The 24651-nt window shown below is 35.3% G+C and overlaps 1 protein-coding gene across 1 annotated transcript in view; it reads right to left on the bottom strand.

The window, feature by feature from the left end:
- Window positions 1-24651, bottom strand: part of LOC115212230 (general transcription factor II-I repeat domain-containing protein 2A-like) — a 126524-nt gene that overhangs the window by 11965 nt on the left and 89908 nt on the right. Inside the window, exon 2 of the mRNA XM_029781068.1 lies at window positions 11299-11702. Within this exon, the coding sequence (XP_029636928.1) occupies window positions 11299-11702 (404 nt within the window). The remainder of the gene's footprint in view (window positions 1-11298; window positions 11703-24651) is intronic.

Raw genomic sequence — 24651 nt, 5'->3', positions numbered from 1 at the left:
CCAGATATCCAAAGAGAAATTTATTAATATACAATACTCTCTTGACCAAATTCCTAGGAAGTATAGGGATGTTCAGAAAAAAGGTAGACAAAAACAAAAATAAAATCATCAGAAGTACCTTTTAAGGGACATGCTTTTGAAGAAGGAACTAATCTATTGGCCCCTTTTGAAGTAACCACTTCTGTTTTCTCTGATGAAAAAGCTTTGTTTGAGAAAGGATGCATGAATGTACCAATGCATGATCTTGGCTTAGCTTGGAAGCAAAGTCACTTGTTCAACTATCATGGGTCACTAGACATAGATTCGGTAGCATCACTGAAGTGAAAATTCCTGGAATGTATGCACCCAGCCCCATTTTTGTTGACTACAAAACGTACTCACTTGTAATCTATTAGATCTGATGGCTGTGTGACACTGCTATTCCAGAAGTAATTAGGGCTGGAGGTACAGACGATCTTTTTGGAGTCAAGTGGTAAATTGATGGTAGCGGATTGAACAACAATAAAAATAGTACCCCCAGACAAGTGGCTGTGCATGTCTTTACCAGTGCAGGACAGATAGATGGCATTAGACACCAAGAAAACTCATCGGAAGCATTCTACTATTTGATACTAGTGGACATTAGAATTTTATTTCAGATGCACAATGGGAATGTGCACATTGAACCATAGGAGGAGGGTACAAATTCCTTGAAAACCTACTCAAACATTTTCAGTTGTCCAACAGGTACTAGTTGCATTTCCTGTATGTACCTATATAGGTGTGAAGCAATCCCAATGGATCATCCACATTGTACCTAGATAGATTGATCAGTAGGCAACAATAGACTTTGTTATCATTATTGCACTGGTGTTTCTGTACAGAGTGGAGCAACAACGATATCAATAATGACTACCACGATAACAACAACAGAATTCCAGGTAAGAACAAAAACAATGAAAACAAGAGTAACGAAGGTGAATCTATCCTTTACTGACAGCACGAGTGAACAAACAAGGTACATAGTCATGATAAAAGCAGACGACATTGATAGAATACAAGTGCAATGTTGCATGCCTTGGGATGGTAAGACACCCTTGATGGGGAGGAGGTAAATGGAATTCAAAAAAATAAACAGATACATAAATTGCAGAAAGCAGATGCAGGAGTTCACAAAGCAGACTGCAGACCAGTTGGAAGAACTGTGGGTCCTTGGCTGTGGCCAAAGGGAAATAACTGTGGATGGTGCCAACCATCTGCAACATCAATGATCAGGAAGCATTAACAACAGCCATGAATCCATGAACAGGTTAGAATTTGCTCATGGAAGGATACCAAGTAACCGAATCAAAGATCAATAGAGTGCCAACCTACAAGAGCCACAACAGAATGATGAAAATGGTAAAACAAGATTGAGAAATAATAGTACCAAGTTTGAATAGGAATGGCACTGGTATTCTAGTTATCGGTTGCATCAGGGAATCTTCTTGATTCCCTTGTTTTTATTCCAAAGAGTTGGAGCTGATGTGTATGGTCTTCATGGATAGAAAACCACCCAAATATAATATTTGCAGAGGACTGCAGAGGTTGAAGACATCGAGGGATTGCTTGCTTGAACTAAGTGACAGGAATTTCGTATCTGTATACATAGACAATATGTAAAATATGATGGAAATAGAGGTGGTAGTTGAGATGGTTGGCAGTACTCTGGGAGAGTTTACAAGGTCCCACATTAAACAAGAACAGTCAGTGAGCTCGCAGTTTGGAACCTGGCAAAGCAATTCTATCACAATGAATGGCATCTTTTGTCTCTGTACTTTTGAAAAAAAAAAATATATATATGTCTTTATTGTCCACAGGGGGCTAAACATAGAGGGGACAAACAAGGACAGACAAAGGGATTAAGTCGATTACATCAACCCTAGTGCATAATTGGTACTTATCTAATTGACGCCGAAAGGATGAAAGGCAAAATCGACCTCGGCAGAATTTGAACTCAGAACATAACGGCAGATGAAATACTGCTAAGCATTTCGACCGGTGTGCTACAGGTGCAGCAGTAACACTGAGGGATAATATTTACCCCTACATAAACGTGGGTGTTCTGTTATAAGAGACTTTACTGCACTAGATACCACAGGAGAAACTTTGATCTGAGCTTTTGGTGCAAAATGCATGCTTGTTTATATGATTAGCAGGAAGATAAATCCCCATCAATTCCAGCACCAAGACCACCAGGTCATGCAATTTCAACCTTCCTTAATCTCATCAAGGATGGACACTTGACCGCTAGAAGTAGCATTGACTCATCTCACCACCAGTGATATATATATAAAATCGGTGCCACAACAGGCACCATCGTTGCGATTGGCCAGTGGGCTTGTTAGAAGTATATATTAGCCACAGAGGAGGTAGAATTAATACCAACTGGTAATATTTAGCCCCATTTAAATGTGAACGTTCTGTTAGAACAAACTTCATTGCATGAAAGGAACTCTCATATTGGCTTTTGCTGCAAAATAGACTCTTGTTTATATCGATATGCAAACAAGAATACATTTTGCACCAAACGCCAATATGAGAGTTTCTCTCATGGAAACAACTGCAGTATAGTTGGTCCTCGCAGAGCATCCACGTTTGAGTGGGTATAAATATTACCTCTATAGTTCTGGATAAAGGACTCCAAGTCTAGTTTGGAACATACCTTCAGGGGGATAAAAACTGGGAAGTAGTCACTGGTATTGTGGGTAATTTTACTATGAAATGGGTAGAACAAAAGCTGTTCTTGAAAGTTGAGACAGACATAATTAACTCTGACATCCTCTTAATAATATTAATGCTGTATGACCCAAAAAAACATGATGAGTTTTGAGTATATTCACTTTTGTTTCTTATAGAAGGTAGAGTTTAAGGGTCAGGAAAGTTAATATTATTATTATTATTATTATTATTGCCTTTGCACAGGTTCTAATGCTGTGTTCACTACCAGTGAGGCTCAAGAAGTTACAAGATAATGAATGATTACCATATTTGATGGCCTACAAGACACACGAGTGCATAGGATGCACCCTAGCCTAGGCTATACTTTTGCAAAATAAATTACCACTAAAATAATGTTTTAATTCATCTACTTACTTATATAACTTTATGTTATTACCGGTAATTATAAGCAATTTATTGCATCCACATTCATTATAAACATACCATAGGCGATTGTTCACCAATAGATGGCAGCACATGTTTTATAAATATACATACCATTTTGAGCGAGTTTTGAGCCTACATTGAGTGCACTGGATACAGGGAGATATTTTGAGTCATTTTTAGTTTAAAAAAAGGTGCATCTTATAGACCATCAAATACGGTAATTCAAAGCAAAATGAATAAATAATCATTTGTCAGAGTAACATGATTGCTAAAGGGTTGATATTTTGTAAATTAAAAGAAGAGAGTGCATTGTCAGAATACAGCCTGTTGGAGAAATCCTTTTGCTGTTATGTTTGTTTCTGTTCAAAGCTTAAATCTTGCTACGGTCAACTTTACCATCCATCCTACTGGGGTTAATTAAATCTCCTGAACCCTTTTCCCTCCAAAACGAGTGGCCTTGCAACTATTTCAGAAATTAATACCTGACAAATTAATTTAGTTATTCTTCTTTTGATAATATTGTATAAAAGCGATATACTTGGCAATATATGCAGATTATATAACATTTCAAAGAAATTTCAGACTTTAGTGAATTTGTAGCTCAGAAAAATGGATTTTCATATTATGTGTGTGTGTGTGTGTGGTGTGTGTGTGTGTGTGTGTGTGTGTGTGTGTGTCAGTGTGTGTGTATATATATGTATACACGTATATACCTATATGTGTACATATGCACTTGCAGACACACACACTCACTTATGCACACACACACATATATATGTGTAAATAATGTAAGAAAAAAATAAATGGAAGATGTCTAACTTGTTTGTTTGACAAATAGAAAAGTTTAAAAAGTAAAATCATATAGAAGTGAAAGGTAAAAAATAGGAAAAATTTATCACTTTCTTTTTAAAATCATATTTTATAAATTTTACTTTTGAAAGTAAATTTTAAATAACGATGCTTCTGGATTTTGATATTCTCTGACAACATTGACAATACACTTCTGCTGAATTCAGTATAAAGATTTCGGTTTTTTTTTCTTCCTGCAAAATATGGAGAAAAAACATTATTTTAAAGGCTTCATTTTCAAATCAATGTTATCCTATTTTGTTTCTGGTTTAGATTTTTAAAATTCTGCCTCAACAAAAGAAATGTGGAAATGTGAAACTTTATTTCAGATACTTTCACCAACTTCTATTAACCAATGGTTTTTCTCCATTTTTAAGGTTATTTTATTTGTTAAAGAATTGTTTGATATTTCTCAACACCAAAATACATGTTGAACTAACAGACTTATGACAACAACTAAGTTATTTGTATGTGTGTGTCTGTATGCGTGTGTGTGTGTGTGTGAATGCGTGCATGTGTGCGTGTGTGTGTGTATGTGTATGAACATGTGTGTGTGCATGTGTGTGTGGAATGCATGCATGTGAGTGAATGTGTATGCATGTGCACATGTGTCTGTGAATGTGTGTGTGTCTGCATGTACATGTGTGTGTGTCTGCATGTACATGTGTGTGTGAGTGCATGTGTGTGAGTGAAGTGTGTGTGTGCACATGTCCATGTGTTTCTGTGAATGTGTGTGTGCATCCATGTGTGTGTGTGTATGCATACATTGATTTTATTTTATCTGAAATGAGGTAATACCAGTGGTACTTACAAATTGCTTATACAGTAAGAAAGAAGAGATCATTGCAGTTAAAAGAAAATCCATAACGTATTCAAAGACTTCTTTCTGTTCTATAAAAAATTTTATGGATTTATAGCAAAAAAAAAAAAACAGAATATTATTGCAGAAATTTGTAATATATAGGTATTTATATTTCTACTTATCTGATTTATTCATCCAAGTTAAAAAAACAGTATCCAAAGAATGTATAGAATCCTTAAAATAGGAATTCTAACAAAAGCAGGAAGTTTTCTGGCACAATTCAAAACAGAGAGTGGTCAATATGCAAATGGTGTGCCTCATCTTATGCAATCGAATAAGTTTAAGCATGTTGTATATTACTGTATTATATTGTAAATTACCCAATGTTAATTATCTTTAAAATAGTTATACAATGAACGAGAATTGTCATAATGAAAATTGGCAGAGTTAATTCTGTTTCACTCAGCATTCTTAAATAATTTTAAGATTCTTTCTGCCTTTTTTTTTTCTTTGGTGAATCTTATGTTGCAGCTTTTCAGATAATTTCAAAACAGGAAAGTTTGAAATTCAGAAATTTTCTTTGAGAGAATATGGAACAAACATGTTTATTACAGGTAAAAAATGTTTGGCTCATTTTCCAAATACTCTATCAACACTGGATATTCTTTAGCATTTGACAACATTCCATTCATAAGATATACTTTCCTAGTAACTTTTAATTTATATTTCAAGCAAACACCATTTTCCCATATTACTTCATATTTTTAAAAATCACCATTCGATAAATTATACAAGCTTCACATTTTATATCTCTGAAGAGCAGAAGTATTGTCTATAAATCTTTATCAGTATAGGATTCCATTATAGAGACAATACTTTTGCAAAACAATCGTAAGATGCTTTAAAAACTTAATTTTAAACTATTAAATTTTAAACTGTTATATTTATTATTATTATATATTTATACTTATACATATTTACATATATTTATATATATTTATATTTTTAATACAATAATTATCCTACACATGTATATATCTTTCTGAAGAATTTTCTGATATCAATTTCCTGATATTATTAACAATATATTATACATTATATGTACTTTCCTTGTTTGCAAAAAAAAAAACACATCTTATGTTATTCTGTTCATGATTTCTTTCAAAGTCAAAAACTGAGTGTTAAATAGTTTACTTGTATGCTACTGAAATTTATCCACACAAATGAAAGCAGTGAATCTGTTCTTTCTGTCATAAGAGTATAACTGGTCAAGCATTTTATGCTTCTAAAATAATGAATCTATTTATCTAACTATAAAAATTCATGTGGAATTCTGCTAAGTTATTGTCATAATGTATTTGCTGCTTTTTATTTTTAATTTGTTTTCACAATCTGCTTCCTAAAACATTTTTACTTATCAGCTTTTAACTTTTAATTCCAAAGCAATTTTAAATTGTCCAAATCACAGAATTCACTTCCGATATAGGTAACAGGATTTGAAATATACTTATTGATTTAGTTTCTTCCGGATTGTTCTATATTCATAAACTTTATACAAACAAAATCTCTCATTCTATCTATGTATGTGTGTTTGTATGCATTCATATGTATATATATGTGTATATATGTGAGGCTGTATATGATGAATTGGAGCATGATTATGTTCTAGTTTTGTCTTTCTGTATTGAAATTATTTCCATAATTTTGGTTGTTTTCCTTGCGGTTCATGTAAAACAATAAATTTCCTAAATCCACTATTGCAGTTTCAAGACACAGAGTATGAAATATTGTTGTGATGTGATGTAAGTGCTGCCTATTTCATGTGGAAGTACTTTTGTTTCATCAAAATTTTATGATTGCTGTTTGCAATTTTCCCATGAGATTTGTATGTCATCAGTCATATACGCCTAGTTCCAAGTATATTACCCAGAACACACAATATATATACATATACACATTATGTATATTATCACACTGGTATTATCATACTGAGTGAAATGATGAGAGTATCTAACAAAGGACATATTTAAACAAGTACCTGAGGAAGTGCATTTTACACCTTGGATAATGATTACACAGTATCTCACCAATACACCACAGATGTAAAATTGTCTCAAAACAATTGTAGTGATTTTAAATAAAAAATGTTATTCATTCTATTTTCTATCACTTACCTCTCTCTCTCCTCCTCTCTCCCCTTCTCTCTCCCCCTCTCTCTCCCCTCTCTCTCTCTATCCATATATATATATATACAGATACACATACATATACATATGTACCTACAAGATAAATATCTTTATAGCCATCTCTAATCCAACTAACCATTTGTCTCCTTCATGTTTTTTTCAAAATACTACATTTTTAAGGAAACGTGATTGCAAATTTTTGCATATGGAATGACCGTTATGTAATGCCTATGGCTGAACTGTCTTTGATTATAGGTCTTCTCAGTTAGGTTGGAACTAAAGTTAAACAACAACAAAAACCAACAATAAATTGAACGTTTGTTTGTGTCCTTCTTTTCAAGCTGTAAGTATTACTGCAGAAATGATATCACCAGCAGGTGGTTCACTGGTGTGATTGCATTTAATCCTCAGGTATTGTAAAGTGCTTCGTTGTATGTCTATGATGTTGTTGAATAGAGATTCATTAGAAAATAAAGAAGAGAGTCTGGAGATAATGCTAATAAGGTTGGAGAATAAATGTGTAGACAGAATGTTTTTATCTTTCTTTATATGTATTTATATTTTTATGCGGATTTTTTTGTGAGTTAAATTTCATGTCAAGGAAGTTGGCTGTTTTGAGATGTATGGCAACAATAACAGAGATATGTTGTCTTCTAAAGGATGGGGAGAATTAAACCAATAATTCCATGAATTCAACCTGAAACAAAGGGGAATTTGCTGTGCAGTGCCAATAATATATGCAGACCAATGATGTCACTAATCTCTGCAGGTGTGTTTGACCCCATTCCTAATATTAAATGGTATACCAGTTCTTTCCTTTGTCCTATATGCTTTATTATGGAACAGAAAAAACTTCCTCACATGTATTGTTATTTCAATTTCCGATTCTTTGATAGTTCTAATTTATTTCACAAAATTTACTGCTGCAATCAGCAGTGGTTTTAGTATTATTGTCAAAAAGTCCTTAATATCAGACTGTATGAAATGGCACTTACTTTTGTTTAGAACTTTTTGAAACGTTCAATTACAGCTTATTTTACTCAAGAGAGAAAATGCTGTATTTTTATGTTGGGTACCTGTGTGTGTCAATAATTTTTATGTCAGGTATGCATGTGTGTCAATAATCTTTATGTCAGGTATCCATGTGTGTCAATAAATTTTATGTCAGGTATGCATGTGTGTCAATAATTTTTATGTCAGGTATCCATGTGTGTCAATAATTTTTATGTCAGGTATGCATGTGTGTCAATAAATTTTATGTCAGGTATGCATGTGTGTCAATAATTTTTATGTCAGGTATGCATGTGTGTCAATAAATTTTATGTCAGGTATCCATGTGTGTCAATAAATTTTATGTCAGGTATGCATGTGTGCCAATAAATTTTATGTCAGGTATGCATGTGTGTCAATAAATTTTATGTCAGGTATGCATGTGTGTCAATAATGTTCTTACTAATGGTGCTTCTGTTAGATTTACAAGGGTTTACTAGCTTCACAGATGGCTGTTACTGAGATTACAGTGATGGGCTTTCATTGAGATATCTATAAGCATTTAGCTGTTAAGATATCTGTTTTGTTTTATATTTTTAAGTTGGTGGATATTTTTTGCTCTGTTGTCTTTATGTCATTTAAATTAGAATATTTCGTTCTTTTTCTTTTTTTTTTCCTTTTTTGTAGATATAAGAGATCGATTTAGAAAGCAGAGGATTATAAGAGGGCTTATAGAGTAGAGGTTATTGGTCTTATCTCACTTAACAAATAAGATTTCATTGTTTTTAATGCAAATAATTTTCTACTTGACTTCATTCTACAAGGTCTTAGATCACTTGGTGAATCAGATATTTTTGGTTATTGCAAAGAGTTCATCCTTAAATGGTCGTAATAGCCAATTGGACGGTGGACATTTGACCATTTCAAATGTAGTTTATGGAATTTTCATCGTTGTTGTCTTTCATGTAATGATGAATATTCCATCTCATTCTTATGAAGAGAGTTCTGTTTTCTTTTCTTTTCCTTTTTCTCTTTGTAATACTACTTCCAGGTAATATATTTTGGCTGCTAAATTCTTCATGGGAATGGGTGTGGAGTTGTTGCTGCATCTTTTCTTGTTTACAATCAATGCTAGGAAAATTCTCAGCTTAAAAGAGTGTTGTTTCATCAACAAATCTTTTTATGTATTGTTAAATATAAAAACAGTCAAATATGATACTGAAGGGTCACTCAAAATTCTCTTTAGGAGACTATCGGATTTATTTTATTTTCACAAAGAAACGGTTGACAGTTACTTCTTAGTTTGCAAAATAGATGTGAAGTAGACGCCAAATGGATCTAGGATAATAGTGTATTTTTCTGGTATATAAAGAAATATCTTTATGGATAGTTCAATTGTGGGGGTAAAAAGAAATTTCTTAAAAAGAGACAATCAATTTATTTATCTATCTAGCAATCTAGCAAGCTAACTATCTCCCTACCTACATACATAAATACCTATCTACCGACCTACCTACCTACCTACCTACCTTGTATACACACATATATATGTATAAAATAGTATTCTTTTCATTATCTGCCAACGAAATTCAGTTGCAAAATGATGGTCAGTGTGGGGCTATCGTAGAAGACACTCAGGGAAGGTGACATACAATAGGACTGAAGTTGAAGCTCATGTCTAGAAATTTACAAAAAGAGTGGCACCCCAGCATGGCTACAGTTAGATATCTGAAATAATTAGAAGTTTCTTTCAACCTCACATCAACTGGCATGAAGGCATTTCTTTCAATACTTTTCCTCTTAGCTGAGGGGATAGAAACCACACCAAAACATACAATAGACGTTAACTTAGTCCTCTGGCTTGCCAGCTATTGTCAAACCATCCAATCCATGCCAAAATGGAAAGCAGATGTTTAATGATGATGATGATGATAGTGGTGGTGGTGGTTATGAGGATGGTGATGATGAACGAAAGACTATTTTACAAATTTATCCGTAAAAATTTATGGTTAATCTTAAAACCTATTTCAAATCTTGTTAATTCACTTGCAAATAGAAGTTGCAACTGGCTTCAGGGGTCCAAACCTTAAAGCACACTTTAGGTCGTGGGCCAAATAGGATAATCATTTATTGAATAGACTAAAAATTTTTGAACACGAACATGTATTGAAACAGATGGTATATAATTTTATCCCAAAAATATATTAACTTTAACTGAAATTATTTAAAATATTTTGCTCTGCATAAAACTATCTCCTGTCATAATTATAAAAAAATTTTAAATAAAAACCTGTTGCAACAAAAAGAAAATATATATATATAAAAATGTGTTTTTTGTGGAAATTAAAATATTAAATCAAAACTTCCAATTTTCTTTCTGCGATTTTGTGGGAGCTGCATACTTGGCATCTTCTCTTGACAACGAGTTCATTCACGTTTGGAGCAAGGTTCTGTGTTGTTGGGAGTCTCAGGATGGATTGCAGGTGTTCATCTGTGAGACGCTGCCTATGTAACGTTTCATTCATCTTCATCACAGAGAACAGCTGCTCATACAGATATGTGCTTCCAAACAAAGACAGCATTTGCTCTGCATTGCTTCAGGTATGAAGCAAGTGAACTGTGCGAGCCCCACAGAGTCATACATTCCTTATAATGTCCCATTACACAGCAGTTCTATCAGCTCCATTTGAACCTGAACAGGTGCAGTTTCTTCCACATTGATGGTAAATGGATTTTGAAGCAGCTTGAAATTATTTTGATTCCATGCAAATTCAGTGCAGAATGCATTCAAATTATCAGCAAAGTGTTGCTTTTGGAACACAGTGGCACTGACTTGGCTCAACATTACTTGGCAGCAGGGAAAGTGAGACAAGTTCAATTGGTGCATTTGTGTCTCCCATAAGTGCAGCTTCACTTGAAATGCCTTCACTGCATCATACATATCACAGATCATTCAATCCCGTCCCTGTTGCGGGATTTTTAAAACACTGAAATGTGCAATTATGTCAACCAGAAACACCAATTTGCATTTCCACATTTCATCCTGCAGAACTTTAGATTCTTCCCCTTTACTGTCCAAGAACTGACATATCTCCTCAACCAACTCAAAAACTATGTTGAGGACCTTTCTCCGACTGAATCACCACACCTCTATATGATAAGGCACATTACCGAATGCTGAATGCATTTCCTGCAGGAAAGACTGAAATTGGCAGTGATTTAACCCTTTGGCTTGGATAAAGTTTATGGTCTGCGTTACAGTGGTGCTCATTACATGTTCCATTTTTAAGGTCTTAGAGCACAGCGTTTCCTAGTGTATAATGCAGTAATATGTTGTCAACTCACCAGCACAGTTCTCTCCTTGCATCTTTAAACGTATCCTACCCACTAGTCCACTTTTCTTGCTGTACATCGCCAGTGCTCCATCAGTTGTAAGTCCAACAAGTTTGTCCCATGGCAGTTTTATGTCGGTTACACACTGACATATTTTTTCAAAAAGGTCCTTTCCTGCTGTTGTCCCGTGTATCAATTTAATGTCCAAAATTTCCTCCATGATGAACAAATTAGAGTCCACTCCACGGAGAAAGATAACCAAATGAGCTGTACCAGTTGTGTCAGTAGTTTCATCCACAAGTGAGTATGGAAAAAGATCTTTTCCTTTTTCAATCGACTCTGTTTTCAAATCAGTGGCCATCTCACACACCCAATCAGCAACTGTATTTCTGCTGAGACTCACATCAGCTTCTTGTCTGGACACAAAATGTCATATATTTTCATGACACAGTTCTTCACAGTTCTGATGTTATGTGAAAGTGATCACCCAAAAGAGCAGCAAGGTGGCTCTTGCAGTGCATTGTGGGATTAGTAGATTTTGTGTCATCAACGCTTTACAACACACGATTAGAGAATTGAAGGAGGCATTTCCCAGCATGCTTTGTTGCAGTTACAATCAAGACTTGCGACTGTGTTATCATGCCTCTTTAACGTGTCTTTTTGTACAGACAGGGTGTAATAGTTACAGTTGTATCGTTTCTAGTCATGTATTAAATCATTGCTACTTTTGGTGACACCTTTAGTAAGAAAGCTAGTGCAGTCGGTGCTATATATAATGTAAAGGCCTGCTTTAGCCACACACTATGTATGTGTAGTTGTAACAAGAAGGCATGGGTGTTGCTGAGAGCAGCAAAGCAGCCTATTTGCTGATGCCACCATTTGGACCAATTTCTTGCTGATATATCAAGCTGGTACCGCGGGCCAGATGAAAATGCTGCACAGTCCGGAAGTGGCCCCTGGGCCAGGAGTTTGACATGTCTGTTATAAGACATGTCACAATGTCTTTAACAAATCTAATAAGCAACTGGCTTCTGGATTTTGATTCCATTATTTAGCACTTTCAGCTAAATCATGAAACATCAAACAAAAATATCTTCTTTCTGATGTTTGTAAAGTAAATACAAAAAACAAAAAAGTTTAGTATAGACCCCAGAGACGATGCTCCAGTATGGGCGCAATCAAATGGATTCAAATAACACTGGCAGTGGGATTCCTTCAGTTATTCGAAACTGGAAAAGAATATCCTTCCTTTTTCTGCTATACATTTATGCGTATGTATGTATGTATGTATGTATGTATGTATGTATATATGTATGTATGTATGTATGTATGTATGTATGTATATATGTATGTATGTGTGTGTGTATGTATGTATATGAATGTATGTATATGTATGTATGTATGTATGAATGAATGTATGTATGTATGTAAGTACGTATGTATGGTTGTATGTATGTTTATATGTATGTATGAATGTATGTATGTACGTATGTATGTATGTATGTATATATATATATATATATAAATATATATATATATATATTTGTATACATATATATATATATATATATATATATATATATATATATATATCCATGCATACATATATAAGTATACATAAATACATCATGCACACACATACACACACACATACAGTCGTAAAATTTAATCATTACACAATAATCTCGTTTGACTCACACTGTTAACCTAATACTGGCAGCAAGCATCTGTCTTCAGAGGGATTGATCGAGACAGGCTGCTTGTTAGTGCATAGTATATTACAGTCAGGTTGAAAGGCAAGGATTTCCACTACAGTGGCTAGCATTCTTTTAGTCCTCTTTTCAACAGGCAGTCAACCAGAGTTTTTTGTTTTTACTTTTTAACTATTATCAAACGGAGAAATCTTTTGATGTCCAGTAATTTCTGCTTAGTGTTTATGTATTTGGTGGTGGTGGTGGTGGAGGGGGTGAGACAACACTTGGTACTGGTTGCCGCTGCTGCTATATCAAGAACAGAAATATGCTGATTCCTATATAGAATATATTAAAACCAATTGAACCTTACAGGAAACCATAATATATACTGCTACATTACCCAGACAAGTCTATCTTCTGATGAGGAATCAAAGAACCTGACAGAGTGTTTCTAATGAATCCTTTTGTTAGAACTTTCAACTTAAATAATGGGACTTTGGGGAAAAAAATTATGAGAAACAAAATAGAGATGCAGCGGAAAAAAAAAAACGATCTGACATTCTGATAAATCTATGGACTCAAGAATCATGAGACTCAGGTATAGAACTACTGATAACAAACTGATAAGTTCAAACTTTGCCCCAGCTTATCACGGTTGCTGTGAGACAATGAAATTTATATCATTTACTGATTGGCTTTTCATTTTATATTATGTTTTGTGAAAAACCGTGTTGTTGAATAGAGATTTCCAAAGGGCCAAACCCTGGGCCACAGTATTTATAAGAGCAAGACTACAAAACACAACAGCTTTCGTTTGACCAGCTTTAGTCTTCAACTTCATCAATGTTTACCTCTTTTGCTGATATACAGATATCTATGTATGTATATCTATAAATTTATATACCTACACCCCACCCCACCCCACACACACGCATGTATATATGCATGGTCTGATGAATGAGTAACCAGACTATTGCCATAGTGATGATGCTAAAGCACAAAGAGTGAAGCTGCTTGGCACAGATTGACCTTGAACTCTGCTGTGCATGTGCACTGAGATATAACATTCTAGCTCACTTTCACTGTTTACAGCAGTGCTAGGAAGGAAGGTGTGTAGCGTATGATTGTCACATTGACCATGATGGAGAAAGTTGAGCAAAGTTTCTGCATCAAATTTTACCAAAAGCTTGGCAATACCTGCTCAGTGGCCTACACAATGTTTTCAAAAGGTTTTCATCATTCTTAACACAATAAAGGCAGATACACATCTCATACCTAAATCTTCAGTGATAATGGACTGAGTCGAAATGTAACTAATCTGCACATCCTCTGGTGATTCGAGGATTTCCTCTCACAGCTGAATGCACATCTGCAATGTTTTTCTCAGTTCTGCTGATTGCGCATCTCCCAGAACGTTCATTAACATCGACATTTTTTGGCCATCTTGGAAACGTCTGAAACACCTGTGTACTTGCGTGCAGCTCATACCTTGCTCTCCATACACTTGCTGGCATGTTGTATAGACCTTTGAGCAGGTATTGCCATAACAACTTTCTCTGCCATGGTCAGTGCAATGATCACATGCTACATGCCTTTGTTCCAAGCACTGCTGTAAACAGCAGAAGTGAGCTAGAATGTTAAAACTTATTGCACAAGCACAACAGAGTTCAAGGTCAATTTGTGCCAAGCAGCATCACTCTGATTGCTTTAACTTCGTTACTATGGCAACATTCTGGATACTTATTGATCAAACCTCGTGTGTGTATATGTATGTATGTATGTATGTATGTATGTATGTATGTATGTATGTATGTATGGTTGTATATCTTCTGTTCTACTTCCAGTCTACTTCTCCTGTTTCTGAAGAAGAGCTTTGCTTGAAACGTAAAACACCCTTTCTTTCTTTCTTTCCCCTCCCCAAGCGTCTCATTAATACTTTCCATGCATATATGTATATATAAATATATATATATACGCAAGTGCAGGTGCAGGTACAGCTGTGTGGTAAGAAGCTAGCTTCCTAACCACATAGTTCTGGGTTCAGTGCCACTGTCTGGTATCTTGGGCAAGTGTCTTCTACTATAGTCTCAGACCGACCAAAGCCTTGTGAGTGGATTTGGTAGACAGAAACTGAAAGATGCCCATTGTATATACATATATATATGCATATGTTTGTGTGTCTGTGTTTGTCCCCCCACCTCCACAAATTTGTGGAAGAGGCATGGAATCGTCCTTGGAATTTGTGCTGGAAGGACAAACAAGATTTCATACTTCCTCAATGTCAGCAGAAATAGGGTGGAAAAGGCCAGAAAGGAGCTGAAAGATTCAGTATTCGACTACATGGTGACAGCAGAGAGGAAAACCCATGATCAACGATCTGATGCCCTCACAACACCAGAATTTGTCACTGAAATGTAGAAGGTCCTCAACTATGATCCCAGCAAGTCAGTGCATGCCATTGCACAGGAGGAAGGTGTGAATGAAAAGCTCATCAGGATGGGGTTGCATGAGGACATTGGCTACTTTTCACACAAGATGAGGAAAGGAAAATTTCTGTGCAAAGTGATGCAGGAAAAGTGACATAAGCACTCCAAGAAGCTGATCGACAAGTTGAAACACACCTGAAGACAGGCATGCTGTGGTTCTTCTCAGATGGAAAAATCTCTTTCAAGACCAGAAGATCAACTCCCAAAACAATAGGTAACTTGCTGTCTCACCCAGGGGCATGCCCAAAGTCATCCAGACGAACTTTCCAGCTGGTATCATCAGCAGTGAAGGTGGCATCATGCCACCCCACTTCTTCCCTGAAAGCCTCAGACTGAACACTGATGCTGGCATACATGTTCTGAGCGCGGTGGTAAAGCCCTGGTTCAACCAGGCAGCTGTAAGGAGGCTGAATGTGTGGCAGCTAGACCCTGTCCCCTGTCACACAAGACAGAAGACCCAGGCCTAGCTGTCAGAGGGTTTCTTCTATCACACAACACCTGACATTTAACCTCTCAACTCACCTAACTGCAACCCTCTCAACTTCTTTGCAAGGAATGCAGCGGGGAATGAGAGATTGACAAATCCAGCTAGGACATGAGAGAGAGAGAAAGAGAGAGAGAGAGAGAGAGAGAGAGAGAGAATGAGAGAGAGAGAGAGAAAGAGAGAGAAAGAGAGAAAGATATAAATATATATGCATGTATATATAAATGATTCGTGGTCATTGTAAAGTGTCTTTTGTGATTTACCTCAATCTGAAGTGTTAGAGAATAAGTAAAAATAAAACAGTGTGTAACATTCTTTTCTGTAAATGTCTGACTGTTCAATATTGGACGAAATCTTTTATTTAGACAAAAACAAAAGTTAAAACAATTTACTAGAAGTCCTTAGATGAGTACATCATTATAGCAATGTCAAAGAATTTGACAAAAAATGCCAGAAGACTTTAGAAGAATCCTTACATCGTTATTGTTATTTAAATGAAGGTGAGGGAGAGAAGAATTTGTAGAATATCTTATTGAGTGCCTTGTGGTATTTAGGTAAGCCCATTCGTGTTCTGAGAACAAATTCCTGTCAAGGTTGATGTTAGTTTTTAATGTTCCAGAGGTTGTAAAATTGAAGTACCAGTGAGGTACATGCATTGATGGAACCAATTCTATGTATTTGTAGTAGCCTTGTGTCTGGTATTTTGATTTCTTAAAATGGTAAGTGATTGTTGTTGTTGTTGCTGTTGAAATCGTTTTTGTTCTCTCAACTTGTAAACTAATTCATTGATCATTGTATTTATGCTGTCTATAATGACAATGTACCAAATTCTTTGGCATTATGTATAAAACATTTCCTGCCACCAGTCATACGCAATTTTTCAGAATGACAAAGACGTAAATATCCCTAAAACATTTCTGAAAAAAGAAAATTAATTATAAGAAATTTATTTGGCTGCCAAACTTTTGCTAGCATAATATTACAGGAAACATAAGAAATTATATTCAATAAAGAATTGTGTATGGCTTCTTAAAAAATTAAAATTCTTATTCTTCTGTCGGGGAAAATAAGTCTGTAACATTTGAGAGACTCTTCTTCTCAATGAGATCCTGTTCTATTGTCTATATTTGATGTTGTATGATAATATCTTGAACCAAGTAAAAGTCAGTGATCCACACACACACACACACACACACACACACACACACACACACACACACACACACACACACGTATATGCACGTATGTATGTAGAATTGCTTTCAGTTAAAATAAAATATCTCAATTGTTCCAAACACTGAGTTTCTATTTTATAGAGTACAGCCAAATTAGTAATGATTTCTTGGACAGGTTTAATTCCATAATAAAGAATATTGTTGATTAAAGTGATTCCACTCCTTCACTCCAACTTATTTTATTAACCCTAAAAGAATGGAAAGCAAAAGTAAGTTTGGTAGTATTTGAAATGGAAATAATTAAATATCACAAAACACTTTGTTGAAATGACCAACTAATTCTGTCTGTGATTATTTAGGATAGTCTCCAAATTCCTAAAGATGTGATTTCAATTATTTCAAATAAAGTGAAGACAAAAAGTGATACAACATCTTGGATTTCAACAGAGTCTGACTTTGCAGATTCCTAGTTTACTGCTTTAACCCTAAAACCAGGTAAAGAATCTAACATATCTTTGCTGCCAAGTATAGAAATCTGAAAAGTCTCTTCTCTACTTAGTCATGGAGCCACATAAATATTCCTTACAATCAGACATTGTTGTCATTTTCAAATACTTATTTTCGTCTGATCATTCCTGCTGTTAAAAACGGTGAACAATTACAACAGTCTCTCTTTCTTAATCATGATCCAAAGACACAAGATTATCTGATCTTTTATTCAGCCATAGTGCAGTATCTTTTGCAGAAACCTTGGAATGCATTTGGATTTTCTTTATGCATTTTTTCTAAGAATGCATGCAGAGCTGGCGTCTAAGTGTATGTCAGGTTTGAAATCTTTTCATTCTGACTTTTGAAACCTATTTATTTTGAACTCAGTCGAGATATCACTTGAAGGCAATGATTCTAGTATTTCTAGTAGATTTTATTTAAATTCTAAAGAATTTAGACCATGTATCATTTTATCCCCCTTCGGCATTCTCAGGAATTATACTTATTGTATGCTACAGAAAAACAAATAAATTCACATGAAATGTGTTACGCTCCCAGCCATTTCAACCACTTTCACTTTTGGCAATGATTAAACTACTTTCCTCTGCATCGGATCAAATTTGTAATAGACCTAAATTTTTCATTTGGGTAGTTGATTGATTATATAAAAATATATAGAGACTGAAATTAGATATAAGACTAACCAAGTTGATCTTGACAGATTAATGGATTAAGATTGAGCTTCACATTAATTCTTAAACACCTTTTACTTGGTAAGCTAAGTTTTGTTGCACCTTGGGACGGTCATCATACCAATAATAACACATGCACAGGTTCTATATCAGTTCTTTACTGTTAGTCAATTGGTTAAATATCTAACCAACTAACTTATCAATTATTTGTTTAATGTGATGGTTAAACAATCAATTGGTTGTTTGCTAGTCAAAGTCTTTTTGTTGCAATTCCTGATCTCCTCAGTAATTCGCTCTCTCTCTTCAAGGTCTGCTCTCAGTCTGTCAACTCTTTTAAATGCTCTCTGTAAGGTAAGGATGAAATTTTAGATACAATATCCATTGAATTCACTGTGTTCCTATTTCTACATTCATCTCTCTTTCCAGTCACTTTGTTTGCCATTTCTGGTGTCATATATCTGCTCTCAAGTCTAAACATTCAATATCAATGTTTACTGCTGTCGAACAGTTATAATATCCAGCTTCGGCAGCAATTACAATTGCTCAATAGCAGTAATATAATCTCCAACCTCCTGTCTTTTGTATATCCCATCCACATCCATATTCTAATCTTCTTCTCTAGCTTTGATGTCTGATCCCAAAGTGTAGACATACAGCACAGCCTCATCAATGAAATTTAGAAAACATTAAAAACATCCAATCAAAGCAAAACCCTGTATCATAAAATATTTAAATATTTCTATTGAATATCAGTATTTTCAAATTTATACGGCTGTTTGTCATTTGACTTCTCATTCTTGCTGCTTAGTGATATCTCCACTACGAGAATCTACACTTATATTCTTGTTAATTATATAATTCATGTAAAAATGTTATTTTCCATTTTTCTTACTAGAAAAATACTTTTACCATAAACTCAGCACAGCAGTTGTTCCCTGTGGCCTTTGATATTTTTTAGTTTATTACTGACATTGTATCTCTTGCTCTCAATTCTGACATCATGACTATGTTGTCATTAGTGCTTTCATAGTAAATCTTCATTTTCAGTAAACATTACAAGACATTCCACTAACATGTAATATTCACTTTATGCAGGGAAAACACAATATGAACCGAGACAGAATTTCTAACAATATCACTATTAGCATATATTTAAAGAACCACTGGATGATTTCATTCAATATTTTTGCTCAGCTGAATCAAACCATTCCTTGCATTAGATGAAAGGATTTGGAAACCAATCTGTAGCCTTTAGATTATTCTCACCACTTCCTCTCCCCCACACACTCACACACACATACAACAGTGAAAGGCTAATGTATAACAACACAGAATGGTTCTTACTGTAATATATACAGATATAAATAAATAAATGAATATGTATATATATATGTATATATATATATATACATATATATATATACATATATATATATATATATATACATATATATATTATATATATATATATATATATATATATATATATATATATATATAAATATATATCTATACACACACACACATCTCACACTTATATATGTATAATATATATGCATATAAAATACACATACATATAAACATACACAAACACACACACACACACATACACACGACATTATATTGATAATACTCTGGAAAATTTTCAATAACTACAGACTTATTTGTTTTATGGTTTGTGTTTACGACTTCTTCTCCAAAGTTATGCGAAGCTTTACCAGGTGCAGGACACACATTTCCAAGACCTCTGTCCAAGTCACAAGTGCATTAGTTTTAGTTACACTTTATAGTAATCTACACATGACATGGAATCTCAATGCTGTAAATATAACTAAATTCAAGCAACTGGAGTTTACAATCTAATCGAACGCATGGAAACACTTGCCATGAATAAACACTCAATAAACCAATATTAAATCCACAATTTCTTCTTTTTCTTCCGGCTTCCACGTCTCTCCTGTAACCCTTCGTTCTCTCATTTATTCTTTTTCACTCTCAATCTTACAGTTCAAAGTTTCGTTCACACCAACCTTACAGCCATTAGTAACTTATAAGATTCCTTGTGCCCTGCTTTTTATTTCATTGTTTCTCCCCATAATTCACAGCAATTGTTTTCTTTCTCATTATCATCCAATCATAGTCATCATTGCCAACAGGATATTGCTATTTTCTTTGTAGTGTTGGACACTCACATAGGCAAGCTCACACACCACACACAACATATATTAGACATAGATACGCACACAAGTAAATATCAAAAATATACTCATACGGCGCAAATCCTAATGCAGCTGAACGCAGTGAACGAAATATGCAGCATTACAAAAACACAGTACAAGATTGATTAGCCTTTGAAATATATGCAGAATACATCTGTGCACCTAGGTAAGCATTGATAAATGTAAGAGTGCTTTGGGCCGGCACTCAAGTGTCTGAGAAAAGAGACACAGAAATCAGTCTGTGATATTTCAAATATGGGCATGAGGTCAGCAATTTCAGGAGGGTAGGATTAAGTCAACTGCATCAACCCCAGTATGCTACTGGTACTTATTTTGTTTTCCCCAACAGGATGCAAAGGACCATGGTGGAATTTAAACTCGGAACACAAAGATGGATGAAATGCCACTAAGCCATTTGCTTGCATGGTAACGATTCAGCCAGCCTCTCACTGCCTTGTCATCCAGTCTGAAATATTAGTAAGAGACTAAGTTCCACAGATCCAGTTTCACAGAAGTTAAAGGTATATGCAACTAAATTGAAATGTTTTGGTTCAGATGTAATTCATTGTAGAGTCATCTTACAACTGTCATTACTACGATGAAACAGATTTAATTATATTTCATGACAATTATTTACAAATAAAATTAATATTGACAAAACTAGATACTCATCAGTGTTACAGATATCTATAGGGAGATGCAATGGCCCGGTGGTTAGGGCAGCAGACACGTGATCGTAGGTCATGGTTTCGATTCCCAGACCCTCAAACTTTAAGCTTTGTGCTTTTGGTAGAAATCATTACTACTATCTTCATGGTCATCATCATTATTATTGTTGTTGTTGTTGTACATTTGAGTATTTTTGTTTTTCTTTAATTATTTCACTGTATAATCTAACGCTGAACTATGGGATGTAAATATGCTTCTCTAGTAGAGTTTTGTGTTTTGGATTGTATGTACAATATATATGTGGAGGTGCAATGGTCTGGTGGTTAGGGCAGACCAGGCGTTGTGAGTGTTTATTGAATGAAAATACTTAAAGCTCCACGAGGCTCTGGCCGGGGTTGGTGGTGAACCCTGCTGTGCTCTTTCATCGCAACTTTCTCTCACTCTTCCTACCTGTTTCTGTTGTACCTGTATTTCAAAGGGCCAGCCTTGTCACACTGTGTCACACTGAATATTCCCGAGAGCTACGTTAAGGGTACACATATCTGTAGAGTTCTCAGCCACTTGCATGTTAATTTCAGGAGCAGGCTGTTCCGTTGATCGGATCAACTGGAACCCTCCTCATTGTCGTAACTAACAGAGTGCCACGATACATATAGAAATGAAAACAGTCAGTGGGTATTCAATTTACTGGCTGATCTAGAAGCATTAGACATATATTCATGAAGTGCCTGGCAAAATATATTAATGCAGGTAATTAAATGTGGTACTCTTTTATACAGTGGGGCTAAGAGCTTAATGACCAAATATGGACAATAAAGATGATATATATAGAATGAATTCTTCTAAATGTATCTTAGGGAATTCTAACCTAAGCTCTATTTGCTAGAACAGCTTTATGGGCAAATGAAACAAAGCAAGAGATAAATTCCACAAATAAGACATTGAGTAAGTTTAATATTTCCTTTTTGTATCTGGTTTGCTAGATTCTTTATGTGAATTTGTGTGTTGAAACAAATTTTGTTGTGTCTAGAGAAAGTCATTATGCCAATATCATTAACACATGCACTGGTCCAATTCCTTTATCATTAGTCAGTTGTTTAAATATCCAACTAACTAATCGATTGTTTGTTTAATTCGGTTGAACAGTAAGTCATTGATTTTGTTTTTGTTTGTTAAAGCTCTTTCGTTGCTTCTTGCAACCTTTTCAATGACTTCTGTCTTTGTCCATCGTGAAGGCCACATGTGTTTGCTTGAGACATTGCTGCAGGCACCTGGTGTGCATGCCAGTATGTGTGTGTGTGCTTGCATATGTATGTATGTGTGTATGTATTCTCCTGCGTATTCATGTGTGTGTGTATGTGTGTGTGTGTGTGCACACGTGTGTTGGCTTCTGTTTCCTTGTGCATGCATGCTGGAGTGTATCTATGCATATGATTATGTGTGTATGCACGTCTACCAGTTCTCTATGCATGTGCGTCTATATATGTCCATGTGTGTTTGCATGTGTGTGGTGAATGTGTATGGTCATGTGTTTTTGTCTCCTTGTGTGTGTGTGTGTGTGTCTGCTTTTGTGTGTGTATGTGTGTGTCTGTCTGTACTACCAGTGTTCTTACCTGTCTATGTACCTATTTATCGATCTACCTATCTTTCTACTTATCTATTTATCTACCTACCTACTTATCTATGTACCAACCTATTTGCTTGCCTATCTTCCTACCTTTCTACCTACCAGCATAATTAACTAAGTAACTAACAATCTACATAACTGACCTAACCACTTAAGACCTACCTACCTACCTACCTACCTACCTACCTACCTACCCACCTACCTACCCATCTACCTATCTACCTACCCACCCACCCACCTACCTACCTACCTACCTACCTGCCTGCTTGCTTGCCTGCCTGCCTACCTACCTACCTGCCTGCCTGCCTACCTGCCTGCCTACCTGCCTATCTACTTACCTACCTACCTACCTACCTACCTACCTACATACATACATACATACAGACAGACAGACAGACAGACAGACAGACAGACAGACAGACAGACATACACATCATGCATTGTGTCAAGTGATCCTCAGGTATGATGTCTTGGAATTTCTTCATAGATGATACTTCAGGTCATACATGTTGCACTTCAAAGCACCTGCAAGGGGTACTGCATCTGCTTCTTCATGTCCCCTCATATGGCTCTTGAAATCAACAAGAGAGACAGATTCTTTCACATATTTCACATTGGCAGGTCAGCTTATTTGATGTATAATAACAATATACGAAAATTATAGTAATTTAGGGCAGTTATAACTGCCTCACTTCAAAGACATTTCAAAACTTGTGGAACGCAACTAGTATATAAGTATTTAGATATCCAGGCAGGCGCTGGCGCGTCAAATACACAAACCAATTCTTCAAAAGTGAAGAGAATAACATGCTATGGATGAAGATTGAACTGCTCTTCAATACGAGTTCATTCTTAGATATTATGCAATGTAACCCCAGGATTGCTTGGCTATCATTCCTCATCAAGGTTCTGGAAGAGAAACACTCTACCGACCAAAAATGATACTTAAAAAAAACGTTTATGCCTGAGTATGTTCCAATAAAATGTGAGTGATGCTTTATTGACAGGCAGTGTGGTTTCTCTTGGTCTTGTGATCTTGCATCACATTTTGAAGGTTAGCAGAGATAGTGAGAAAATACATAACAAATAAAAGAAACAGAGAAGCACTTTAATCCCCAAGATGAGACCAGAAACGTTGATTACGTGACAGTCGTGAGGAAAATATTTGACAGGTGATCAACAGCTGTTCAAAATTGACATTTATAGATGACCTTCCAATGTGGAACCATGTTGTTGCTAAAACAATATATATCATTGTCATCAGTAGAAAAGGCTGCTTGAAAATATAGAAAATATTTCAGTTATTGAATTCATATAAAATTATCAACACAAGCATTATTGGTAGAACATTGCTATCTAAACTTCCACCAAGTGTAAACATAACAGGTCTGATATCGTTGCTTGGGAAGGAAAAGACAGATGAATTAGTTTGAGAGGTCATTTACCCTGCAGATATGGATATTTTATTCAAAATCAATGGTAAAGAGAATATTGAAGAACTACATCTTCAAAACCTAGAGCTGCTCCACCCAGATAATAATTTAGATTTATGACCATAGTTATTGGGGTACTTGGTTCTGCAGTTAAATATCTATGTTGTAATCTAGGAAGGCTGAGGTTTCCAGATGAATAAAGTGAGTGCTTCATACATACTTTCGCAACACGATGTTTAAGCAAGAGCAGGTGGTGAGCTGGCAGGAACGTTGGCATGCCAGGCAAAATGGTAAGTGGCATTTTGTCTGTTGTTATGTTCTGAGTTCAAATTCCACCAAGTTCAACTTTGCCTTTCACACTTTCAGACTTGATAAAATAACTACCAGTTGCATACTG

This window comes from Octopus sinensis, linkage group LG5 (assembly GCF_006345805.1).
Source record: "Octopus sinensis linkage group LG5, ASM634580v1, whole genome shotgun sequence".
In the NCBI taxonomy this organism is placed as follows: Eukaryota; Metazoa; Mollusca; class Cephalopoda; order Octopoda; family Octopodidae; genus Octopus; species Octopus sinensis.
Note: the sequence above shows the minus strand (reverse complement) of the source record. Positions and strands in the feature narration are given on the sequence as shown.